General features: G+C 57.7%; 3 protein-coding genes across 3 annotated transcripts in view; 2 read left to right on the top strand and 1 right to left on the bottom strand.

The window, feature by feature from the left end:
- Window positions 1-3,459: 3,459 nt before the first annotated feature.
- ATP6V1F (ATPase H+ transporting V1 subunit F) lies at window positions 3,460-6,036 on the top strand. Its single transcript, XM_045864304.3, has 2 exons — window positions 3,460-3,749; window positions 5,561-6,036. The coding sequence occupies exons 1-2, from the start codon at window positions 3,592-3,594 to the stop codon at window positions 5,760-5,762; spliced, it is 360 nt and encodes a 119-aa protein (XP_045720260.1). The 5' UTR covers window positions 3,460-3,591; the 3' UTR covers window positions 5,763-6,036.
- Window positions 6,037-6,180: 144 nt separating this feature from the next.
- Window positions 6,181-8,934, top strand: SPMIP1 (sperm microtubule inner protein 1). The gene is made up of 2 exons (XM_045864303.2): window positions 6,181-7,012; window positions 8,796-8,934. Exons 1-2 carry the CDS (start codon window positions 6,592-6,594, stop codon window positions 8,903-8,905), a joined length of 531 nt encoding a protein of 176 aa, XP_045720259.1. The 5' UTR covers window positions 6,181-6,591; the 3' UTR covers window positions 8,906-8,934.
- A 129-nt stretch (window positions 8,935-9,063) lies between these two features.
- The window catches only part of KCP (kielin cysteine rich BMP regulator), a 31,976-nt gene continuing 22,628 nt past the window's right edge, over window positions 9,064-18,411 (bottom strand). Inside the window, exons 38-42 of the mRNA XM_064574979.1 lie at window positions 17,576-17,740; window positions 16,844-17,150; window positions 14,100-16,741; window positions 11,164-11,231; window positions 9,064-9,199 (exon numbers count right to left, since the gene is read on the bottom strand). Of these exons, the coding sequence (XP_064431049.1) occupies window positions 16,491-16,741; window positions 16,844-17,150; window positions 17,576-17,740 (723 nt within the window). The 3' untranslated portion in view covers window positions 9,064-9,199; window positions 11,164-11,231; window positions 14,100-16,490. The remainder of the gene's footprint in view (window positions 9,200-11,163; window positions 11,232-14,099; window positions 16,742-16,843; window positions 17,151-17,575; window positions 17,741-18,411) is intronic.

Raw genomic sequence — 18,411 nt, 5'->3', positions numbered from 1 at the left:
TGCTTTCTATGGGTGGCCACCATCTGTCTGGGGAGGTCTGGGATTTGGTGGAATACTTGAAAGAACCAACGACAGGGGCTTCCAGGATTAGTCCTCAGACTCCTAGAGAGTTGGCGGGTGGGAGAGGGAAGTGCACGCTGTTCTGGAAGACTGCCCTATGGCTCCTGGGAGGCCAACTTCCCTTCAGCCTGATCTCAAAGATGTTCAACAAATTAGGTCCTTAAAACAGTGAGCACGGACTCCAACAGGAAATGTTCCTCACCCAGCAAACAGGCGGAACCCCATGCAAACCCAGGAACCTTCAATCCAGTTAAGTCCAGGGTCAGATCTGGACCCGTTCCGGTTCCATCAGCAGCTCTGACCTTGCTCAGGACCCCAACCCAAACCAGCCTCCTAACCAGTCACCCTGGCCCGAGCTCTTCCCTTAGTCTCCCTGGCCCACAAGCATCTGCTGGTAGCATCCGTGGCCCGCCCACCAGCCTCTTCATTCAGCCTCCCTGGCTCAGACCTCTGAACTAGTCTCCTAGGCCCACCACCGCCTCAATTAGCCTCCCTGGCCAGCCAGCCTCTCGATGAATGTAGCCTCCCTGGCTCACAAACCACTGAACTAGCCTCCCTGACCCTACAACCTTTTCACTTAACTTCCCAGCAGCCCCTTACCCGAGCCTCCCTGGTCCACCAGCCTCTTCACTGAGCCTCCTTGGCATGCTTGCTTCTTCTATTAGTCTCCCTGGCCTCCAGCCACTGGCAAGTCTTCAGAGAGGCCCACCACCTCTTCCCTCAGCCTCCCTGGCCCACCACCTTCTCCCTTAGCCTCCCTAGTTCACGAGCCTCCTCCCTTCGTTTCCCTGCCCACTAGCCGCTTAACTAACTGCCAGCCCTTTAACAAGTCCCTTGCTCACCAGCTTGCAAACTAGCCCTTTTGTCCCACAGCATATTCACTAGTCTCCCTAGCCTGCCAGCATCTTTCTATGGCCTCCCTGGCCCACAAACCTCTGAACTAGTATGCCTGGCCCATGAGCCTCTTTACTAGTCCCTGGCCCACCAGCTTCTTTTTTTTTTTTTTTTTTTTAATTTATTTGAGAGAAAGAATGAGAGCGAGAGCATGAGAGGGGTGAGGGTCAGAGGGAGAAGCAGACTCCCTGCTGAGCAGGGAGCCCCATGCGGGACTCGATCCCGGGACTCCAGGATCATGACCTGAGCCGAAGGCAGTCGCTTAACCAACTGAACCACCCAGGCGCCCTGGCCCACCAGCTTCTAAACTAGACTTTTTGGTCCATCAGCATCTTAACTAGTTTCTTTAGCCCACCAGCCTCTTTGCTTACCCTCCCTGACCCACCAGCCTCTTCCTTTGGCCTCCCTGGCTACTAACCTCTCAGCTAGTCTGGGCCCGCCAGCCTCCAGACTTAACCTCCCTGGCCAGCCAGATTAACTAGTCTCCATGGCCAACTAACCTGTTCACTTACCCTCCCTGGCCCACCAGTCTCTTCCCTTAGCCTCCCTGGCCCATCAGCCTCTTAACTAGTCTCCGTGGAAAACAAACCTCTTCAGTTAGCCTCCCTGGCCTGCCACTTCTTCACCTAAGCCTTGCTGACCCACTAACGACTGAACAAGCCTCCCTGGCCTATAGCCTCTTCCCTTAGCCTCCCTGCCTTTAACTAGTCTCCCTGGCCTGCTAGCCTCTTCCCTACTCTCCCTGGTCTGCCGGGTTCTTAACTAGTCCCGCAGGCCCACCAGCTTCTAAACTAGTTTCCTTGGCCCATCAGCATCACTACTAGTTTCCCTGGCCCACCAGTGTCTTCACTTGACTTCCTTGGCCACCAACATCTGAACTAGTCTTCCTGGCCTGTCAGCGTCTTATCTATTCTCCATGGCTTGCCAGCCTCCTAACTAGTCTTCCTGGGTCACCAGCTTCTTCCCTTAGCTTCCCTGGCTCATCTGCTTCTTCACTTAGCCTCCCTGGCCCACCAATCTCTTAACTAGTCTTCCTGTTCCACCAGTGCTTAACTAGTTCCCCTGGCCCATCAGCTTTTTACTAGCCTCCCTGGCCTACCAGTCACCTTAGCTTCCCTGGTCACCAACCTCCGAACTAGTCTTCCTGGCCCTATAGCCTTGTCACTTCGCCTCCCTGGTCCCAGCCAGTTCTCTCAAACCCACCCTCCACACCGCAGCCTGAGAGGCTCACATTGAAAGGAATTTGCCCCTCTCTGGTTCGGGCCCTTCTGCAGCTCCCTCCGGTTCCAGGCTAATGTCTACTCTTCCTAACAAGGCCACCAAGTTCACACACCAGCATCCCCCACCAGTTCAGGCAAGAAGTCCTGAGTCAGGGGCGCCTGGGTGGCTCAGTCGTTAAGCGTCTGCCTTTGGCTCAGGTCATGATCTCAGGGTCCTGGGATCGAGCCCCGCATCGGGCTCCCTGCTCCGCGGGAAGCCTGCTTCTCCCTCTCCCACTCCCCCTGCTTGTGTTCCCTCTCTTGCTGTGTCTCTCTCTGTCAAATAAATAAATAAAATCTTAAAAAAAAAAAAAAAAAAAAAAGAAGTCCTGAATCAGACAGTGTGCCCACTCCCCACCACACCCTCTACTCCAACCCCACTTTACAGCTTCTAGCTTCCTGGGTACCCAAGCTGCAATTTGGGCCTGTGCCTGGTAACACCCTTGCCTCTCCACCCCCCTCATCTTTCTGGCTCCCTCCCTGTCTCTCCTGGATCTGCCTCCCAGTTCCAAACTGCCCCAGGGCACCTCTCTGCATTACTACACTGATCTGTGACTTCGTATCTACAGACCCTCCTCCCCTACCAGCCTGAGCTCCCTGACCCCGGAAGATCTAATACAGACAAGTGTGACACATGAATAAATAATTCAGTAGCCAGAGCAGGGCAAAGAAGCATTTCACTCAATTGACCCCTCAACTCTAGACCTGTCCCCCGGACATTTCAGCACATAGTGGTGGGTCAGTCAGAGAAGACCACCCTCCTCACCTCTACTCAGTAGCCTATCTGCCTCTGCGCTCTTTTTTAAGTTTCTTCTTCCCTTTCCCCCTCCTTGCTCTGAATCCTGCTCCCATAAGACCCCTCCAGGGCCTCTCTTATGTTTGCCTTCCTCCCCATCCTGCAGGGAGCTCCCTGAGGAAAGAAATCGCATTTGATCAGTCTTGTGTCCTCAGCCCCCTCATGGCCACATTTGATAAACGCTGGTTGAATAATGAGTGCCCAGCTCCTTACTCTACCTGATAAAACCAATGAAGGCAGGATCCATTCTCTTAAGTACCCAACCACTTGAGACCATTGTGGGCCAGTTCTGTGCAGGAGACTCAACAGGTTTATTGAATGAGCGATGGAACGCGCTTGCGTGAGCCCGTGGTGCCGCGCGCACTTCTGGGAATCGTAGTCCCCAGGTTCGGGCCTCTCTTTATGGCGCAGGCGTATTCAGATTGAGACCGTTTTACTATTAATGCGCATGTCCCGGGAGGTGGAGTGGTGAACTGCGCATGTCTAAGGGGTGGAGGTGCGGGCGAAAAGGCGGTGCACTGCGGGGGTGGGGCTTCGGTGGGGCTTCGGTGACTTCGGGCCGTCGCGGACCTGCCTGCGAGAATGGCGGGTAGGGGGAAGCTAATTGCGGTGATCGGAGACGAGGACACGGTGACTGGCTTCCTGCTGGGCGGCATAGGGGAGCTTAACAAGAACCGCCAGCCTAATTTCCTGGTGGTGGAGAAGGATACAACCATCAATGAGATCGAAGACACTTTCCGGTACGGTAGCCCGCGAGGCCTGAATGGGACCCTCTGCCTTGGGTGGGAGCGCGGGGAGTAGGCAGGGGCGGCGCGGGGACCCGGCGGGCGGGGCCTGCGCTGGGCTTCCAGACCCCGATGTTGAGGGTCAAGGAAGTCGGTTCGGCCGCCCTTCCGGAGGAAGCCTCTGTGCTCCAAGTTCGCTTCTGGGGCTTGGGGGAACCCGGGCTCTGTCAAGTCCACGAGCTCATCTCTCACATGACTGTGTGTCAGGGAAGAAGGGGAACAGAGCTCATGACGGGCGCCGCCCCTCGGCCCAACCTGCCGCAGGGTCAGCTTCGCCCCCGTTCACCTGTAGAGCAGACCCCCAGCATTGCAAGCACTCGGCTCTTGCGGATTGACCCCTAAAGGAACCACACACTCATCGGAACACCTAGGCGGTGGGGTCGGGCTTTCTTGTATTTCCATGTCCCTTAGAGGCTCACAACCATCCTGTAAGCTAGGGGTTATCATTCCTCTTTACAAGAGAGGTTAAGGCACGTACCAAAGTCACATTTGGAAGAGAGGGAGAGGGGATTTGAACCCAGTCCCAACTCTCTTAAGCCAGGTCCACGCTTTGCTTGTACAGTTCTCTCTCTCTTAGAATTTCCCATTGTCCTGAGCACAGCAGGCAGAATATTAGGACAGTATCCTACTTGCTGCTAAGACCTTGCATTTGAAGTCCTCATTTCTTCCCCTGGGTCAAGAGTGATAGCTTCATAGTGTGAATCCAGGCATGTTCCTTAATCCAGGAGGTGTCCTGGTGACTTGAATTGAGAATGCCAGCCCCCTATGCTTTCTCACCCCTTTTCTAAGGCCCCTGTTGCCAAGTCTCAGGGACGAACCATGCTCACCTGTTTTCCCCTACACAGTCCAGCCCTGAGCTGCGGGCTGAGACTGGTTCCTGCTGCCTGGGGTATGGTAGGCCCTGAACTGGCCTGATCTCTAAGCATTCTGGTAAAGTGACCCAAGTTGTCATGGGAGAAGGACAGAGTTTACTCCAAGAACTTTCCATGTTTCTATCCAAAGGGACCCAGAGATCATCAAGTCTAACCTGCTCTAGTGCCTGGCACAGAGCAAGCGCTCAATAAAATTGATTTTTAATATTTTACTTAATTAATGCATGGGTGATCACAAAGAAGGGAGAGCGCAGTGCTAGGCTCTCTCTCTGGGGGAAAGTATGATTTTCCTCCTCTTGTGTTGTATTCTTGGCTCACACCAAACTTCCCCCCGATCCATCCCCCACCCTCATCAGCATAGACCTTAAAGCCTTTAGTGGTCTCATCAGCCCCCTTAAAAAAAAATTTTGTTTCGTTGAAAAGTTAAAGTATTCATGTGGTTTGCAAATTAATATTTAAAAGGTATAAACATTGAGAAGTCTCACTCCCATCTCCCCCCCCCCCCGTCTTTTTCCACTTCATTACCTCCCTCCTCCACTCCTGTAAACACTTAATTGCTTATTTACCTTTCTGCTTTTTCTTCATGTACATACAAAGGGACAGGCATGCATATTCTTATCCTCTTTGCAACATACAGAATACACCAGCATGTGCCCTAATCTTCAGCACCAATTCACTTGGGAGCCTTCCAAGCAGGGGAGGGAGAAGCCAACCCTGACAGCCAGGGTCTTTAGGTTTTTGAATTTGATCCTGGTTAGAAACTCTCCAGAGTTTAGCTGGCAACCTTTGCCCTTGAACTCTGCGGTTTCTGGGTCAAGCCCATTCCCCTCTGCAGCCCAGCCTCAGCACCTCTGAGTGGGCTGTCCTCGAATCCCTTCTCCTCTATCCCAACAGGCAGTTTCTAAACCGGGATGACATCGGCATTATCCTCATCAACCAATACATCGCAGAGATGGTGCGGCACGCGCTCGACGCCCACCAGCGCTCCATTCCAGCCGTTCTGGAGATCCCGTCCAAGGAGCACCCCTATGATGCCGCCAAGGACTCCATCCTGCGCAGGGCAAGGGGCATGTTCACGGCTGAGGACCTGCGCTAGGGCCCTCCCCACAGCCATGCAGCCTCTCGCCAGGCTTGCCATCAGCCCTTCTCTAAGTTGTGAGCCTCTGATTTCCAGTTCCCAGCCCCCTGCCCCTTCCCATTCCGCTGAGAGCCTAGGTGAGGTGCTTCCATGTTGCTGGGGCTCTGCCATTAAAGTCAAGGCTGCTTAGGGAACAGGAAGCCCGAGTGTCTTCTCTCCACTACCCCTCTGTGCTGTTACACAGTGTCATTGTTGATGTTAAATTAAAGTAATGTTCTTGTTTCTCTCCAAACTGAGGCTGGGTGCTACAAAGGACACGCATGGGATGAGGCGGTTGGGGGGATTAGATTGGCAGGGCCAGAAATGGTTCTGCCAAAGATACGGGCATAGAAAAGTTGGACCAGAAAGATGGTGCCAGGAGGTTGTGACTCAAGGATGGGTCCTTTGAGTCAACAGCGACCAGCTCTGGTCGGGAGGAGTGGGAGGAGGTTTGTGCCCAGGCCCTTGGCTCCCCCACTTCAGTCTCTCTTGGGCTGGGAAGGGACCTGACCCGAAGGGATGGAAGCAGAAACACAGGAAACCTAGAAGCCTGTGATACCAGACCGAGCCGTGGTCCTGCAAGAGGTTTGGAGATCAAGGCTCTTAGCTGGTGGGCCCTGGCCTGAGGGTGCCTCTGGATCAAGGCATGTGAGGTCTGCTAAAGGCATGGCAAGTAGAACCCTGGCCCTGTGTGAGGTGAGGCTTGGTTGCCAGGTGACTGTCCGTGGCAGCCCCCTGCTGCCAGAAGGCCCCTGCTTGCTGTTGCTCAGCCCTCAGCTGCAGCCACCCTGCCCCTTCCCTGGCTACCATGTCGCGGCAACTCAACATGGATACGCTGCGGCAGAACTTCTGGAAGGAGGAATATCTGCGGGAGAAGATGTTGCGCTGTGAATGGCACCGCAAGTATGGGTCGATGGTGAAGGCCAAGCAGAAGGCTAAGGCTGCAGCGCGCCTACCCCTCAAACTGCCCACCCTGCACCCCAAAGCCCCACTCCCGCCTCCACCTGCCCCCAAGGCAGTGCCTACCGAGGCCCCCAGCCCCGCCCCGGAGACTCCTATTCAGTCAGAAATGCTCCCGGTCCCGCCTGCCACCCGGGCCCTGCTGTATGAAGGCATCTCCCACGACTTCCAGGGCCGCTACTGCTACCTCAACGCCCGAAAACTGGACCTGCCAGAGATGCGCTACCTCTTCCCCATCACCACCAGCTTCACGTATGGCTGGCAGCTGGGTGAGCCCCAACCTCTCAAATCACTCATCTCACGGACACGGAGCCCCTGCCCTGAGCCAGGCTGTGCCGTCAGCACTAGGCACACAAGACGTGGATGGGGTTGTCCATTTAGTTGGGGGGGTCTAGGCCGTAAAGAGGACCCGTCTGATAAGGACAAGTTCCATGATGAGACTAGGGAGTGATGGGGGAGATGGGCAAGGGACGTGTGAGGCTTTAGACTGGATGGTCAGGAAAGGCCTCTCTGGGGACCCAACGGTTGGAAGCTAAGTGACACGAAGGAATTTGGATTCCAAGTGGGAGACGAAGCCACGGAGCATTTTAAGCCGGTCAGTGGTACTGGTCGGGTACTAACTCTTCTGTAAGTAACGGGTTTTTCAGGGAAAGAGTCAACTCTGGCAGCTGAGGTCTGCATCTGTGTTGGGTCATCCTGGCAGGAGAGGACGGTGGCTTGGGCTAGGGTGATTAGCGGTAGAGCCGAGGGAGATTCAGGCTATGTTTTGGAGGAGGAATCAATGAAGCCTACTGGTGGACTGAATGACCAAAGGGGAAAGAAGACCGTGGTGAAGCCCCAGTGTTTGGCTCAAGCGCCTGGACAAGAAAGATGGAGAGGAGCAGGGTTGGGGGGAGGGGGGGTGTGAGGACAGGTCAGCCCTGACCAGGCTGGAGGGGCCAGCGAGGTGGCTGTGTATGGAGGTCCCCCTGTGGAGTGAGGTCAGAGCTGAAGATGCAAACTTGGGGGTCATCAGAATGTAGGTGCTATTTATTTATTTATTTATTTATTTTAAAGATTTTATTTTATTTATTTGACAGAGACAGCGAGAGAGGGAACACAAGCAGGGGGAGAGGGAGAAGCAGGCTTCCCATGGAGCAGGGAGCCTGACGCGGGGCTCGATCCCAGGACCCTGGGATCATGACGTGAGCTGAAGGCAGACGCTTAACGACTGAGCCACCCAGGCGCCCCTGTAGGTGCTATTTAAAGTCTGAGGTCGGGTGAGCTCACCCAGGGAACTCCAGATGCTGGAATCTGACAGGAGAGGCAGGGGCACAGAGAGGGGTAGGGAGATGGTGTTGGTGGGAAGGCTGTCCCTTCTGGACCGAGTCTGCTTTTTCTGTGAGGCTGAGAGTCGAGGTCATCCTCTGGGGTGGGGGTGAGGGGCAGTGGTGTAGTTGGAGATAGAGTTAAATGGCACAGGAAAGGGAACACGCCTGGGAGTGTTGCGGGATTGCTGGGCGATGCTGTGTCCCTTGCTCCTTGTGCTCATGAATTGTGAACGAGGCTACTCAGTCATGGGTTTTTCTCCCCACGCTTGGGTGCCTGGGCGGGAAAGGCGGATGGTTGGGGATAAACACAGTTGATGTTTTTGCCTAAAAATTTCCCCCATTTTCTACAGGGTCCTAAAGGGAGGGGAAAAGAGGAATTTTCCCAAAAAAGCAGGAAGCAAGTCCCAGAAGAGCAGGAGGTAGAAGGAAGCCCTCTCTCCCGCAGGGACGTCTAGCTCTGTCCCTGTGACCAGCCGTGCTGGGGGTCCCACCACCCGCTCTGTGGAGTCTGGGGTGGCGGAAACGATAGCAGGGGGCGGACTGACCAGTCCTGCCGTCACTGCTGCTCTGGACCCCCAGCCAGCTCCCTATTTGCCCAGGCTGGTGTTCCTCAGAAGCACCTTTTATTCTTCCACACTTCCAAAGTGGATACAGTACAGGCAGATTCCCAGGGCTCCGTAGGCAGGGCTCCCGTGGTTCCCTTTCCCAGGACCCATTCCTGGCCTCTGACATCTTTCCACAGGCCCCCCAGTGAAGCAAGAACTGGTCTCCTGTAAGATGTGCCGCACTGAATCGTTCTTCCGAAAGAATGGGGCCTTCTCGCTGCTTGACCCTCAGGACCTGGCGCTCTGACGTTGGCGGGGCAGTGGACTTAGGGGAGGAAAGAAGAAATAACACGCCTCCTGGTGGGGCTGAAGCTGCGGCGTGTGTCTGTGTGTCTGGCCTCCGAGGCCCTGAGGCAAAGTTCTGGGCCTTTCTTGGAACGACCTCTGTTCTGCCCTTGCGGGCCTGCGGGTCGCCGGCTTGCGTTTTCCTTTGAGCATTCAGCAGTGACGCGAGGGGGCCGGGAAGGGTGAGCGCTCCTCTCCAGCCCAAGGCTCCTCGGCGCCAGGGGGCCACAGGAGCTGCTGGAAGTTCTGGGTGTTCCTGGAAGAGAGAGGCCTGTCATCCCAGAGAAGGGGACCCTCCCCGCCCTCCCCCCTCCCCTGGCCCCGAGGGCCCGCAGCCGCCACGTCCTCTCCCGGAGCGCTCGCTGCAGCTGCTCCCGCAGGGCCCGCCGCTGCCCCGCCGCGTCCTCCCGGGGCGGTGCCGAGCGCTGAGGCCCCGGCCTCCTCCCCCGCGGGCCTGGCGGAGCCGCCGGCCGCAGCACCCGGGCCGACGCGCCCCTCCGCCCTCAGTCGGCGTCCGTGCGGGTGCGCGGGGCACGCACTCGGGAGGGACCCGGGAGGCGCCCAGCCCGCCGCCCGCCCGGGCAGGACCGCGGGGGCCCCGCCGCCTTCCCCCGGGAGGCTTGCCTGGGGCGGGAGCTGGGCTGCGCTGGGTGGGGGCCCCAGAGGGTGCAGCCGGCAGGGGCGGTTCCTGGCGAGGCGGAGGCGTTCCGAGACCTGGGGGAGGCGGCTGTCAGCGGCCGGCCGCCCGTCGTGCCCCTCGCGCCCCAGGCCGGCCCCGCGCGCTGCAGCTCCAGCAGCCACGGCAGAGCCGTCTCCCGCTGCGCCGCGCTCACGCCGCCGACGCCTTCTCCCGGCCGGGCCGCGCGGCCCACGCGGCCTTCGAGGCCTCCGGGGCCTCCGCGCCGCGCCCCCGCTCCCCGACGGCGCCCAGGAGCCTAGCGGAGCCGCCGCGCACCTGCTCCGCCGCGCCCGGGCTTCCCTCCGGGCCCTGAAGCCAGTGCGGGTCGCGCAGCAGCCCTGGGCGCCCCGGGAGAGCCGCGGGGTGCTGCTGCTGCTGCCCCGAGCCCCGGTGCCTGGAAGCCGCGGCCGGGCCGGGAGCCTCGGGGGTAGGAGGGGAGGCCGCGCCCGCTCCCGGACGGCCCTCTGCTCTCCCGCGGCCGGCGCCGACTCTCGGCTCCCGCCGTCAGTTTTGTCCTGCGTCAGCTGCGTGGTCCTTTCCCCGGAGCCAGGGCTCTCCCTTCCCCCAGGCTGAGGCTTCTGTTCTCCCAGGGACCTGCAGAAATCCCTAGAAATGCCCAGGGAGCCGCCTTCCTCGGGGGGCTGTGTAGGCGCCTCTCCCTCAGCCACCTCCCAGGCTTGTGAGATGCGGCCTGGGGAAGTCTGAAGGGTCTTCACTTCCTGGCCCCGAGGAGTCTCCTTCCTCGGCTCCTGGAGAACCTCTTCTCTCTGGCACTCAGGGCTGTTTCCTCTTTAACCTTGAGGAGACTCACTCCTCTCACTCTGGGGAGCCTCCTCCCTGGGGTACACAGAGACTTCCTCCCCCAGAGCCCGAGTGGCCTCCCGACTCTGACCCTGGTGTATCTTCTCTCTCTGTCTCTTAGGAACTTCTTCGCTCTCCCCGCTGGGGGCCTCCCCTCTCTGACCCTGGGGACGCTCTTTCTGCTCTTGGGGATCCTCCTCTCACTGCCTCTGAGGAATCTCAATCCTCAGCAGTTTCTGAAGTTCTGCTCTCTCCTGGCCCAGGCTCCAGCCCAGCCTCACAGGCAGATCTTGGGGTTCTGACAGGCCCTGGGAGGGCAGGCCTGAGGGCCTTGGGGCTCCCTGAGTGAGCTTCCTCCCCCATAGGCCTGTGGATGGCCTCTGGGTTGTAGGTCCTGCTTGTCTCCTCTCTCCCCTCTGAGCCAGGTCCTGGGAAGGAAGAGCATTTGGGCCCAGGCTTGTGAGGGAATCCCCATACCTCAGCCACTTTCCCCCCAAGGGACCCTGGAGACCACAGTGGCTGTCCCAGTGGACCTCATTTCCATTACAGCCCTTGCCTGATTCCTGAACTCGTTCAGCCTACTTTACGTGGTGTAAAAGGTGCTTCCAGTGAGAGTCCCTTCTTCCACCTGGCTATAGGAGGTGACATCACCTCCCCCTGGTAGCCTCCTCCCAGGCAGACCCACCCCTGCTAGCCCCAATCTGAGAGGGCCTTTGCCCAGAACACTTTAACTCTTTCACCTTGAATTCAGAGCTTCCTGGGTCCCCAAAGATACTGCTGGTGGTGGAGTTCGGCTCTTGTAAGCAACCTGAGGGAGAAAGACCAATGTCAGGAACGCTCTGCTCATGTCCCAGCCCCTCACACACATTCCACCTGAACTGGAACCAAGAAGCCTAGGGAGTCCCCAGCACATAAGGGGAAGGGCATGCCCTCAGGACCAATGTTTGAACTTCAACGCTGTCACAGTTCATCCGTCCACCTTTATTCAAACTACCTGCCATGTATCTGCTTGTTGGATTTGCCTGTCAACAGCCCACCACATCTTCCTCATCCCCCCAGCCAAGGCAGAGCACCTCAGAGGGACCTGCACACCCTTGTCCTCAAAACCACCAGGGGATGCCTTGGGGGCGGGAAGGGCCTGTTGGCCAGGCTTGTCAGTCCCTTACAAGGACACCCCACTTCCTCCTGGTGGGCCCCTCTAGGCCCATAAAGAAACCCACGGTAGGCACCTTATTTTACTGTTACTAAGAAAAATCCTCCTTAGGTCTTTCTTGGTTGCTGACGGTAAAATCAAATGAAACTCAAGAAATGAAATTTGAGGCTGGAGCCAGCCCTAAAAACTGCAAGTTTCATAATTAACAGAAGAAATCTAAAAAAAGAAATGAAATGTCTCTGCTCCCTTGCAGATGTGCAGGAAAGAGAGTCCTTCTGCAGCCCTAGAACTAGTTAAAAGAACTTGATTTCGTAAGACCCTAAATGGAGAACTGTCACAAGAATATTCCATCTTTATGCAATGTGGATGTGTGAATATTCACAAAAGTAACCAAATGGGTAAGTTCTTTGTGACAATGTCTTTTGAACAAAGGAGTCTGATAAGACTCCCAAGCCTTTAGAAATGATTGCTATGAACACTGAACATGACCCCCAGCCCTGTGCCCTCACAATTCTGATCTGTTGTCTTACTAGAGAACTTATTCCTCTGGTTATAATGTTGTAACTGATGCCTCTGTATTCCCAAGAGATCTTTTACTTGTAAAAATCTCTGCCAATCAGAAAAAACAAGCATTGGCTCTTTGCTTTTCTCTCACGTGCATGATGGAACAATTAGAGGCTTCTGGCTCAACTAGGTTTATTTAACAAATAATGTGAGAGTCTGGTTCATTTAAATTAATAGGTCCAGGGTTCACAGCATCTATCCCATGGAATTCTAATTGCCTGTTTATGGTTGCACTCTCACTAAGCTGTGATCTCCTCAGTGACAGGGACCAAGGAATGGGGCCAAGTCCATCCTGTGCTCTGTATGTTCCCAGTGCCTGGTGGGGGGGGGGTCAAATAGGTGACAGGTGCCGCCGTTCCATACCTCCTCCCTGGGCCACCATGCACAGTCATTCCAGCACTCCCTCCCCTGCGCCCCAGTTTAGCTTCGGAATCCTGGACCCTGTGCCGGAGACAGCTGGTACCGAACAGGCGGAATTGGGACATAAAATAAAACCTACTTCTTGTCCGCAGGTGCTCCTTGGCACCCAATAAAAAGTATGAGATGAAGAATGAGTGAGAAGGGGACTGGGATCCTGGCACTTGGGATGAGGACTTCCCACCTCCTCCCGATCTTGTCTGGCCACCCAGCCAGGGTGTCAGCATACCGGGTGTGGGCTCTGCAGGGATAGCAGGGCTCCCCCACCTTGGGTCTCCGTCACTCCTAGCTTCACCCAGATCTAGGGCTGACGATGGGTCAACCGCCTGCCCCCTACAGGAGTCAGAGGCTGCCTCAGAATCGGCTCTTGCAGCCCATGGGCTCTAGAAAGGGGAGGCAGCCTGTCCGCCAGTCCCCCCACCCCAATGCCTGAGCCCAGTCCAGGGCGGCCTCTCCCAGCCCCTGCACCCAACCCTGGGTCCCAGGAGCTGGAACGTGGGGGTCACCCTTTCCAGGGGCTGTGGGGCAACCATATGGGTACAACTGAGTGAGGACCCCAAGAGGAGCCTTGGGCATTAGGAAGAGGGCCTAGGCAGGACCGTGGAAGGAGATAGGAAAAAGGATCCAGGGCTTGGCCCTTTTGTGTGGCAATACAAACTGGACAGAATTTCCTGGGAGAAAGACTCACCCCTCTGGAAGCTGATGGTTCTGGCTCAGAGAGTCCCCAGGCTGGGGCAATGGGCACAGCCTGGAACTCTGGAAAGTTGGAGGGTGCCCTAGTCCACATGTGGGCTAGGGTAGGCACCATTTAAGATGGCCCAAATCATCCCTCCTCCTGGTACCCTTGCCCATGTATGACCCTGCTCTCTTCCCCTCCTTGTGAGGAAATGGATGGCTCCTGCCGATTCGAGCTTGCAGATGAGATGAGACTGCTGTTCCGGCCAACAGGGTCGGCTGGACCCTCCCTTAGCGGTCACCACTAAGACCCCCTCTCGCTGCAGCTGAGGATGCCTCGGCTCTCAGAGAGGGCTGCCAACCTGCCCAAAGAGCCTCGGACAATTGGTAACTGAGAACTGGGAGGCACAGTCCCAGGTCCCAGTCACCATAGCACCCTCCCTCCTAGAGGGGCCAGGCCAGCCACCAGCCCGGGGGGAAAGGGTCCGTGGACCCGGGCATCAGTGCCTCTGCCCTCAGGAGCCAGCCATGCAGGCTTGCTTTCCTCCCACCGTGCAGCCATGTCTAAAGCCTTCAAGATGTCACCACACCGTTGATTTGACCAAGATAGTCATTAATTGCAGGTCCAGGCACCGTGTTAACCCCTTTACATGGATGAGTTCACTGGTGCTCCCTTTGTGTAAGATCGATTATCTTCCCCATTTTGTAGCTGAGGGAACAGAGGCTTATGGTCCCCAGGGAGCATCAGACCAGAGAGAACCCAGGCCCATCTGTGTCTGAAGCCCATACTTCTTCCTCTTCCCTCGCCACCACCATCACCCCAATGTCACACCGACCCCCCTTGCCTTCAGCCAAGCCCCCGCTCACCCAGCTGGTCCGCCGCTCAGGACCCCCCGCCTGTCCCACCATGGGGCTTGCCGTACTGACTCCGTACACACTGGGCCTGGTCCCTCAGACCGCAGAACTTGGCCCAGGAGGGCCAGAAGAGCCTCAGCCCTGCCCCAGTCAGCAGCTCCAAGTCCCACAGCAGCTGCAAAAAGAGGGGGTGCCAGGGCATGAAGGGGTGCCCACCCTGCCCTCTGCCATGCCCCTCGGCCAGCCCCTACCTGCTGCTGGGCCCGCCAGCTCCGCTCCATCTCCAGCAATACAGTGGGGAGCTCCAGCCCTGATCGACAGGCCCGACTCTCTTGCACCTGGGGGGACACGATGGAGTCAGGCCTCTGCCTTGCCCTTCAGAGGCAATGCCTTACCCCTCTCACCTGCTGCAGGGCAGCCTGGAGCTGGCCCAGGCTTGCAGGGCATCTAAAGAGGTGCTGGTACAGGGCTAAGGCCTGCCTGTGGCTACAAGGGAGCCCCGGGCCCCCAGGTGTGGCTGTGTGCTCCATGGGGAGGGGGAGCCAGAGCAGATGTCCCCTCCCTCCTCCCCTCGGCTGCTGGAGTGGGGAGAGGAGAGGACCAAGAACCGAGGAGGAGACAAAGGCTCCAGAGCTCAATAATGCAGGGACCTGACATCTGAGCCACGGCCTGGACCCCAGCCAAGTCTCAGAGAGACTCGGGCCTGCCTCTGACCTGGGTTTCTTGGCTGTGGGGGGCGGTAGTGTGGGGCGAGGACTGGGACCTCGCTGGCGAGAACAGTGCATGCGTGTGCTTGTTTGCAAGCCTCAGAGCATGTGTCTTCTGTGTACGTATGACGCTCGCAATGGCGTTATGTACGCACGTAATGGGCCCGACGCGGGCCACGGCCACCCCCGGCTCACTCACTGTGGGCCAGGAAACTAAAGGCTGCATCCGTGTAATCCATCCCTGACGCAACTCTGTGAAGTGGGTGCTAGCATCCTCATCCCAGGCTTGCAGACTAGCAAGTGGCCCCGGAGAGTCGGGTTGCCCCAGCTAACGTGGGGCAACGTCTCCCTCATCTGGAGGCAAGTGGCCGTGATGAAGAGGCTTGGGGGAAACGTGGTCCCAGGGACGAGGAGCCCCCACGGGCAGGACAAAGGCGAGCACTTCCCAGGCACCTGCTCCACGCTGTCCACGCGCAAAGTGCTGGCCCCGGGTCTACTCTGTCTCCTCGTCGCGACACACGAGATACAGCCGGTGACGGCATGGTTTGTGAAGGTTATGACAAGGGCAGGGACAAGGGCACGAGCTGGTCTGTCATTGCCACATCCCTGCTGTCCCGAGCAGCCTCGCATACCTGCTGCTTGGCAACCGCTCCGCAAGAGCCTGGGGGCCCGACTCAGCTGGGGGGGGGGGGGGTTCCCTCCTGCTGAAGGAAGAGGGAGCTGCGATGAGAATGCAGTACCCGCTCATCTTTTACCCTACATCACCAAGGTCACAGCCAATAGGTGGCAAAAGCAGTCTTTTTTGCAAAGAGACTTTTCGAAGAAATAGACTTGTTTTCTATTTCCGAACCCATGTTCTTTCCTCTACAAGGATGTCCCCTGCTCACGTGTCCATCCAGGCTGGGTGTGGCTGTGGATGCACACAGGGGCCACGCACGTGCTGCACGTGTTTACCTGGGTTTCTGAGGGGGTGTGTGCATGCGTGCATGTGTGTGTGAGTGTGTGTATGTGCGTGTGAGTGTGTGTGTATGTGTGTGCGCATGTATCCATATTTCATCATGGTCTATTGTGTCTCCAGTTCCCCACCCTGGGCATGTCCCTGTCACCAGCTCTTAGAGCGGCCCTGGAGACACCTAGCACTTGGTATCCCCCAAGTCAAGAGGAAAGGGAATGCCATGTGAGGACTGAGCCCCTTTTCTGTGCTCCTCAGCCCCCACAGAATTCCACGTGAACCACTGAGGGACCATGGGCCACGCTTGTGACACAGTGTGAGCACAGAGCTGAGACCAAGATATCTAGGTCTTCCTTCCATCCAGTGCAGGGTTTCCCAGGCAACCCCAGGGTATGGCAGGTGGGGGCAGCCCAGGCAGGTGCAAGACGTGATGAGCAAGATCCAGGGCTCAGCTCCCACAGCTGGGGACACCGAACCACTGGACCCCATGTTCCAAGCAGCCCACGCCACCATCCCAGCACCAGGAGAAAACACACATACACACAAGTATGCTGTGGGAGAGCCCCCAGTTTTACTGCTTCTGACTGAACACAGTGAGGTCTTTGTGGGACAAAGGCCCAGGCTCCCGGTGCCTGGGTAGGGCACTCTTTCCACGGCTCTGGCCACGGCGGGAGCCGTTCTCTAAGGGGACGCTTTTGACCCGATGAGTCCTGGTGTCATCCTGGCTCCGGGTGCCCCCTGAGGCTACTGGCTGGGGCCGGGCAGAGGTCTGGGGGGCTGGTCCCCAGTGAGTTGGATGGGGGGGCAGGCCTCGGGTGAGACACAGTGGGCCTCGTGCTCCACCAGGCCTGCAGGGCACTGGCAGCCAGGAACACAGGGCCTCACACAGTGGGCTGCCAGCTCCCCTGGGGGGACGTGCTGGTTGAAGCAGGTGCGGGGGCAGGGCGGGCCACACTCATCGAACACGAAGCCGCGGTCCAGGGCACAGCCCACCGCTGCAGGTGGAGGGGAAGTCAGGGTCACGGGGGCACCCCGTCCAGACCCGAGCCCTCTGTGCCACCCTCTTCCCCAACTCGCGCTGGGCTTTGCCCCCTCACCGCAGAGTGTGGGGCCCCGCCAGGCAGGCGTCACCCCCGCCCGGCGGCAGTGGCCAGCATAGGCCTCCAGGGCGTCGCAGAGGCAGGCATCAGCCAAGGAGCCGGGGCCACAGGCACACAGGTCATACACGCAGGCGGCAAAGAAGGGCTCCGGCGGCACCACAGCATGGCAGCGGCTGAACGGGGAGGACGTCAGCACCCCACACCGGGCATTGGCCTCACGCCTGGCTCGGTAACCCGCTGCCCTGCACGGATCCACCTCGCGGCCCTTGGAACATGGCCGGCTAGGTCCCGGCCCTTCTGGGACCTAGGCGGGAAGAGTGACCCTGATGTGACAGCATCCCCTGGCAAGCTGACCTTGGTGTGCTACGTTCTTCAAAACACTTTCCACCAAATATTTTGGTTTAGCTTCAAAAACCTCCCTACAAGAACAGCAAAGGAAGCACCGGCCACTTTCTCCTTGTCCCCCTTTTACAGATGGACAAGCCGAGGCCCAGAGCATGTAAGGGACTTATCCAAGCTCACACAGCCGGTGAGTGGCAAGGCAGGGCTTGCGGATTTAGATGATGCCTCTTTCAACAGGCCATCCTGCCTCCCCCAGCACCATGACCCCAAATCATCCTGAAGCTACAAAGCCCTTCAGTGATCCCCCGGCTTTCCATATAAGCAGGCTGTTCTAAGACTCCCACTCAACTGTGCCTCCCTCAGCCACCCAGCTCCTGTGCCACTCACCTGCCAGCTATTCCCAAAGGCAGCCTCTGTGGGCAGGAGCAACCCCTCAGGGCCCTGCAGATCATCCTGGGCAAAGCCATTGAAGTTCCCACACAGCCCACACATCTGGCCCCGGTAGGAGCCAGGCACGCTCACCTCCACCTGAGACTGCCCGTCCCACAGCACCTGTGCAGAGAGGCTGGCATTGGGGAGTGGGGAAAGGTAGGGACCCCGTCCTGGCCCCAGGCACTGTCAGCACCCTCCCTGCTGGAAGGGAGGAGAATGGGTGGAGAGAGGCCCCCCATGGAGAGGAGGCAGCTCTGGCCAAAGCCAAGTTGCCCCACGCTGTGTGAGTCCCCGGCGAAGACATGAAGAGCTGACCACACTGGCAGGAGGGCACCTTCTCCTGTTGGCATCCCTGAGCTGAGCCCCTGGTGAAATGCACACCCACTTCCAGAGATTCACTTTCTCGTGGGCATTAGGGCCTTACAGAGGATAAAGCACAATTCGAGTCCAGATCAGAAGTACAGACAAGCCTTATTTTATGAATTTACAGACTGTACTTCTTGCTGAAGGCAGGGAGAAATTTACTCTCTGACATGGGAGTTGGAAGGAATCTCAGAAGTCGCCTAGGAGACCTCAGATGACACCCCCCCCCAACACTTCCCCCTTTTTACCAATGAGAAAACAGGCCCGGAGGCAGTTGGTACTGGCCTAAGAGTCCCACTGTGTGGGTGGCTGAACCAAGATTAGAAACTAGGCTCAGAACTCCTTTCGCTGCACCCAAGAATCCCAAGATCCCCTCAGAATCCAGCCGAACTTTCTCACCTCCCTGGCCTGATGTGGCCCTGGACCTA

This window comes from Mirounga angustirostris, unplaced genomic scaffold, assembly GCF_029215605.1.
Source record: "Mirounga angustirostris isolate CCGP_5_RB_7025 unplaced genomic scaffold, mMirAng1.0.hap1 SCAF_12, whole genome shotgun sequence".
NCBI lineage: Eukaryota > Metazoa > Chordata > Mammalia > Carnivora > Phocidae > Mirounga > Mirounga angustirostris.
The sequence above is the reverse complement of the archived record's forward strand: the minus strand, read 5'-3'. Positions and strand labels throughout refer to the sequence as shown.

What these genes read in the sequence shown, in the direction of transcription:
- ATP6V1F (XM_045864304.3), top strand. Translation starts at nt 3,592, where the DNA reads ATGGCGGGTAGGGGGAAGCTAATTGCGGTGATCGGAGACGAGGACACG. An exon ending in GAGATCGAAGACACTTTCCG is followed by an intron (nt 3,750 to 5,560) that starts GTACGGTAGCCC and finishes CTATCCCAACAG; the next exon opens with GCAGTTTCTAAACCGGGATG.
- SPMIP1 (XM_045864303.2), top strand. Translation starts at nt 6,592, where the DNA reads ATGTCGCGGCAACTCAACATGGATACGCTGCGGCAGAACTTCTGGAAG. An exon ending in CACGTATGGCTGGCAGCTGG is followed by an intron (nt 7,013 to 8,795) that starts GTGAGCCCCAAC and finishes ATCTTTCCACAG; the next exon opens with GCCCCCCAGTGAAGCAAGAA.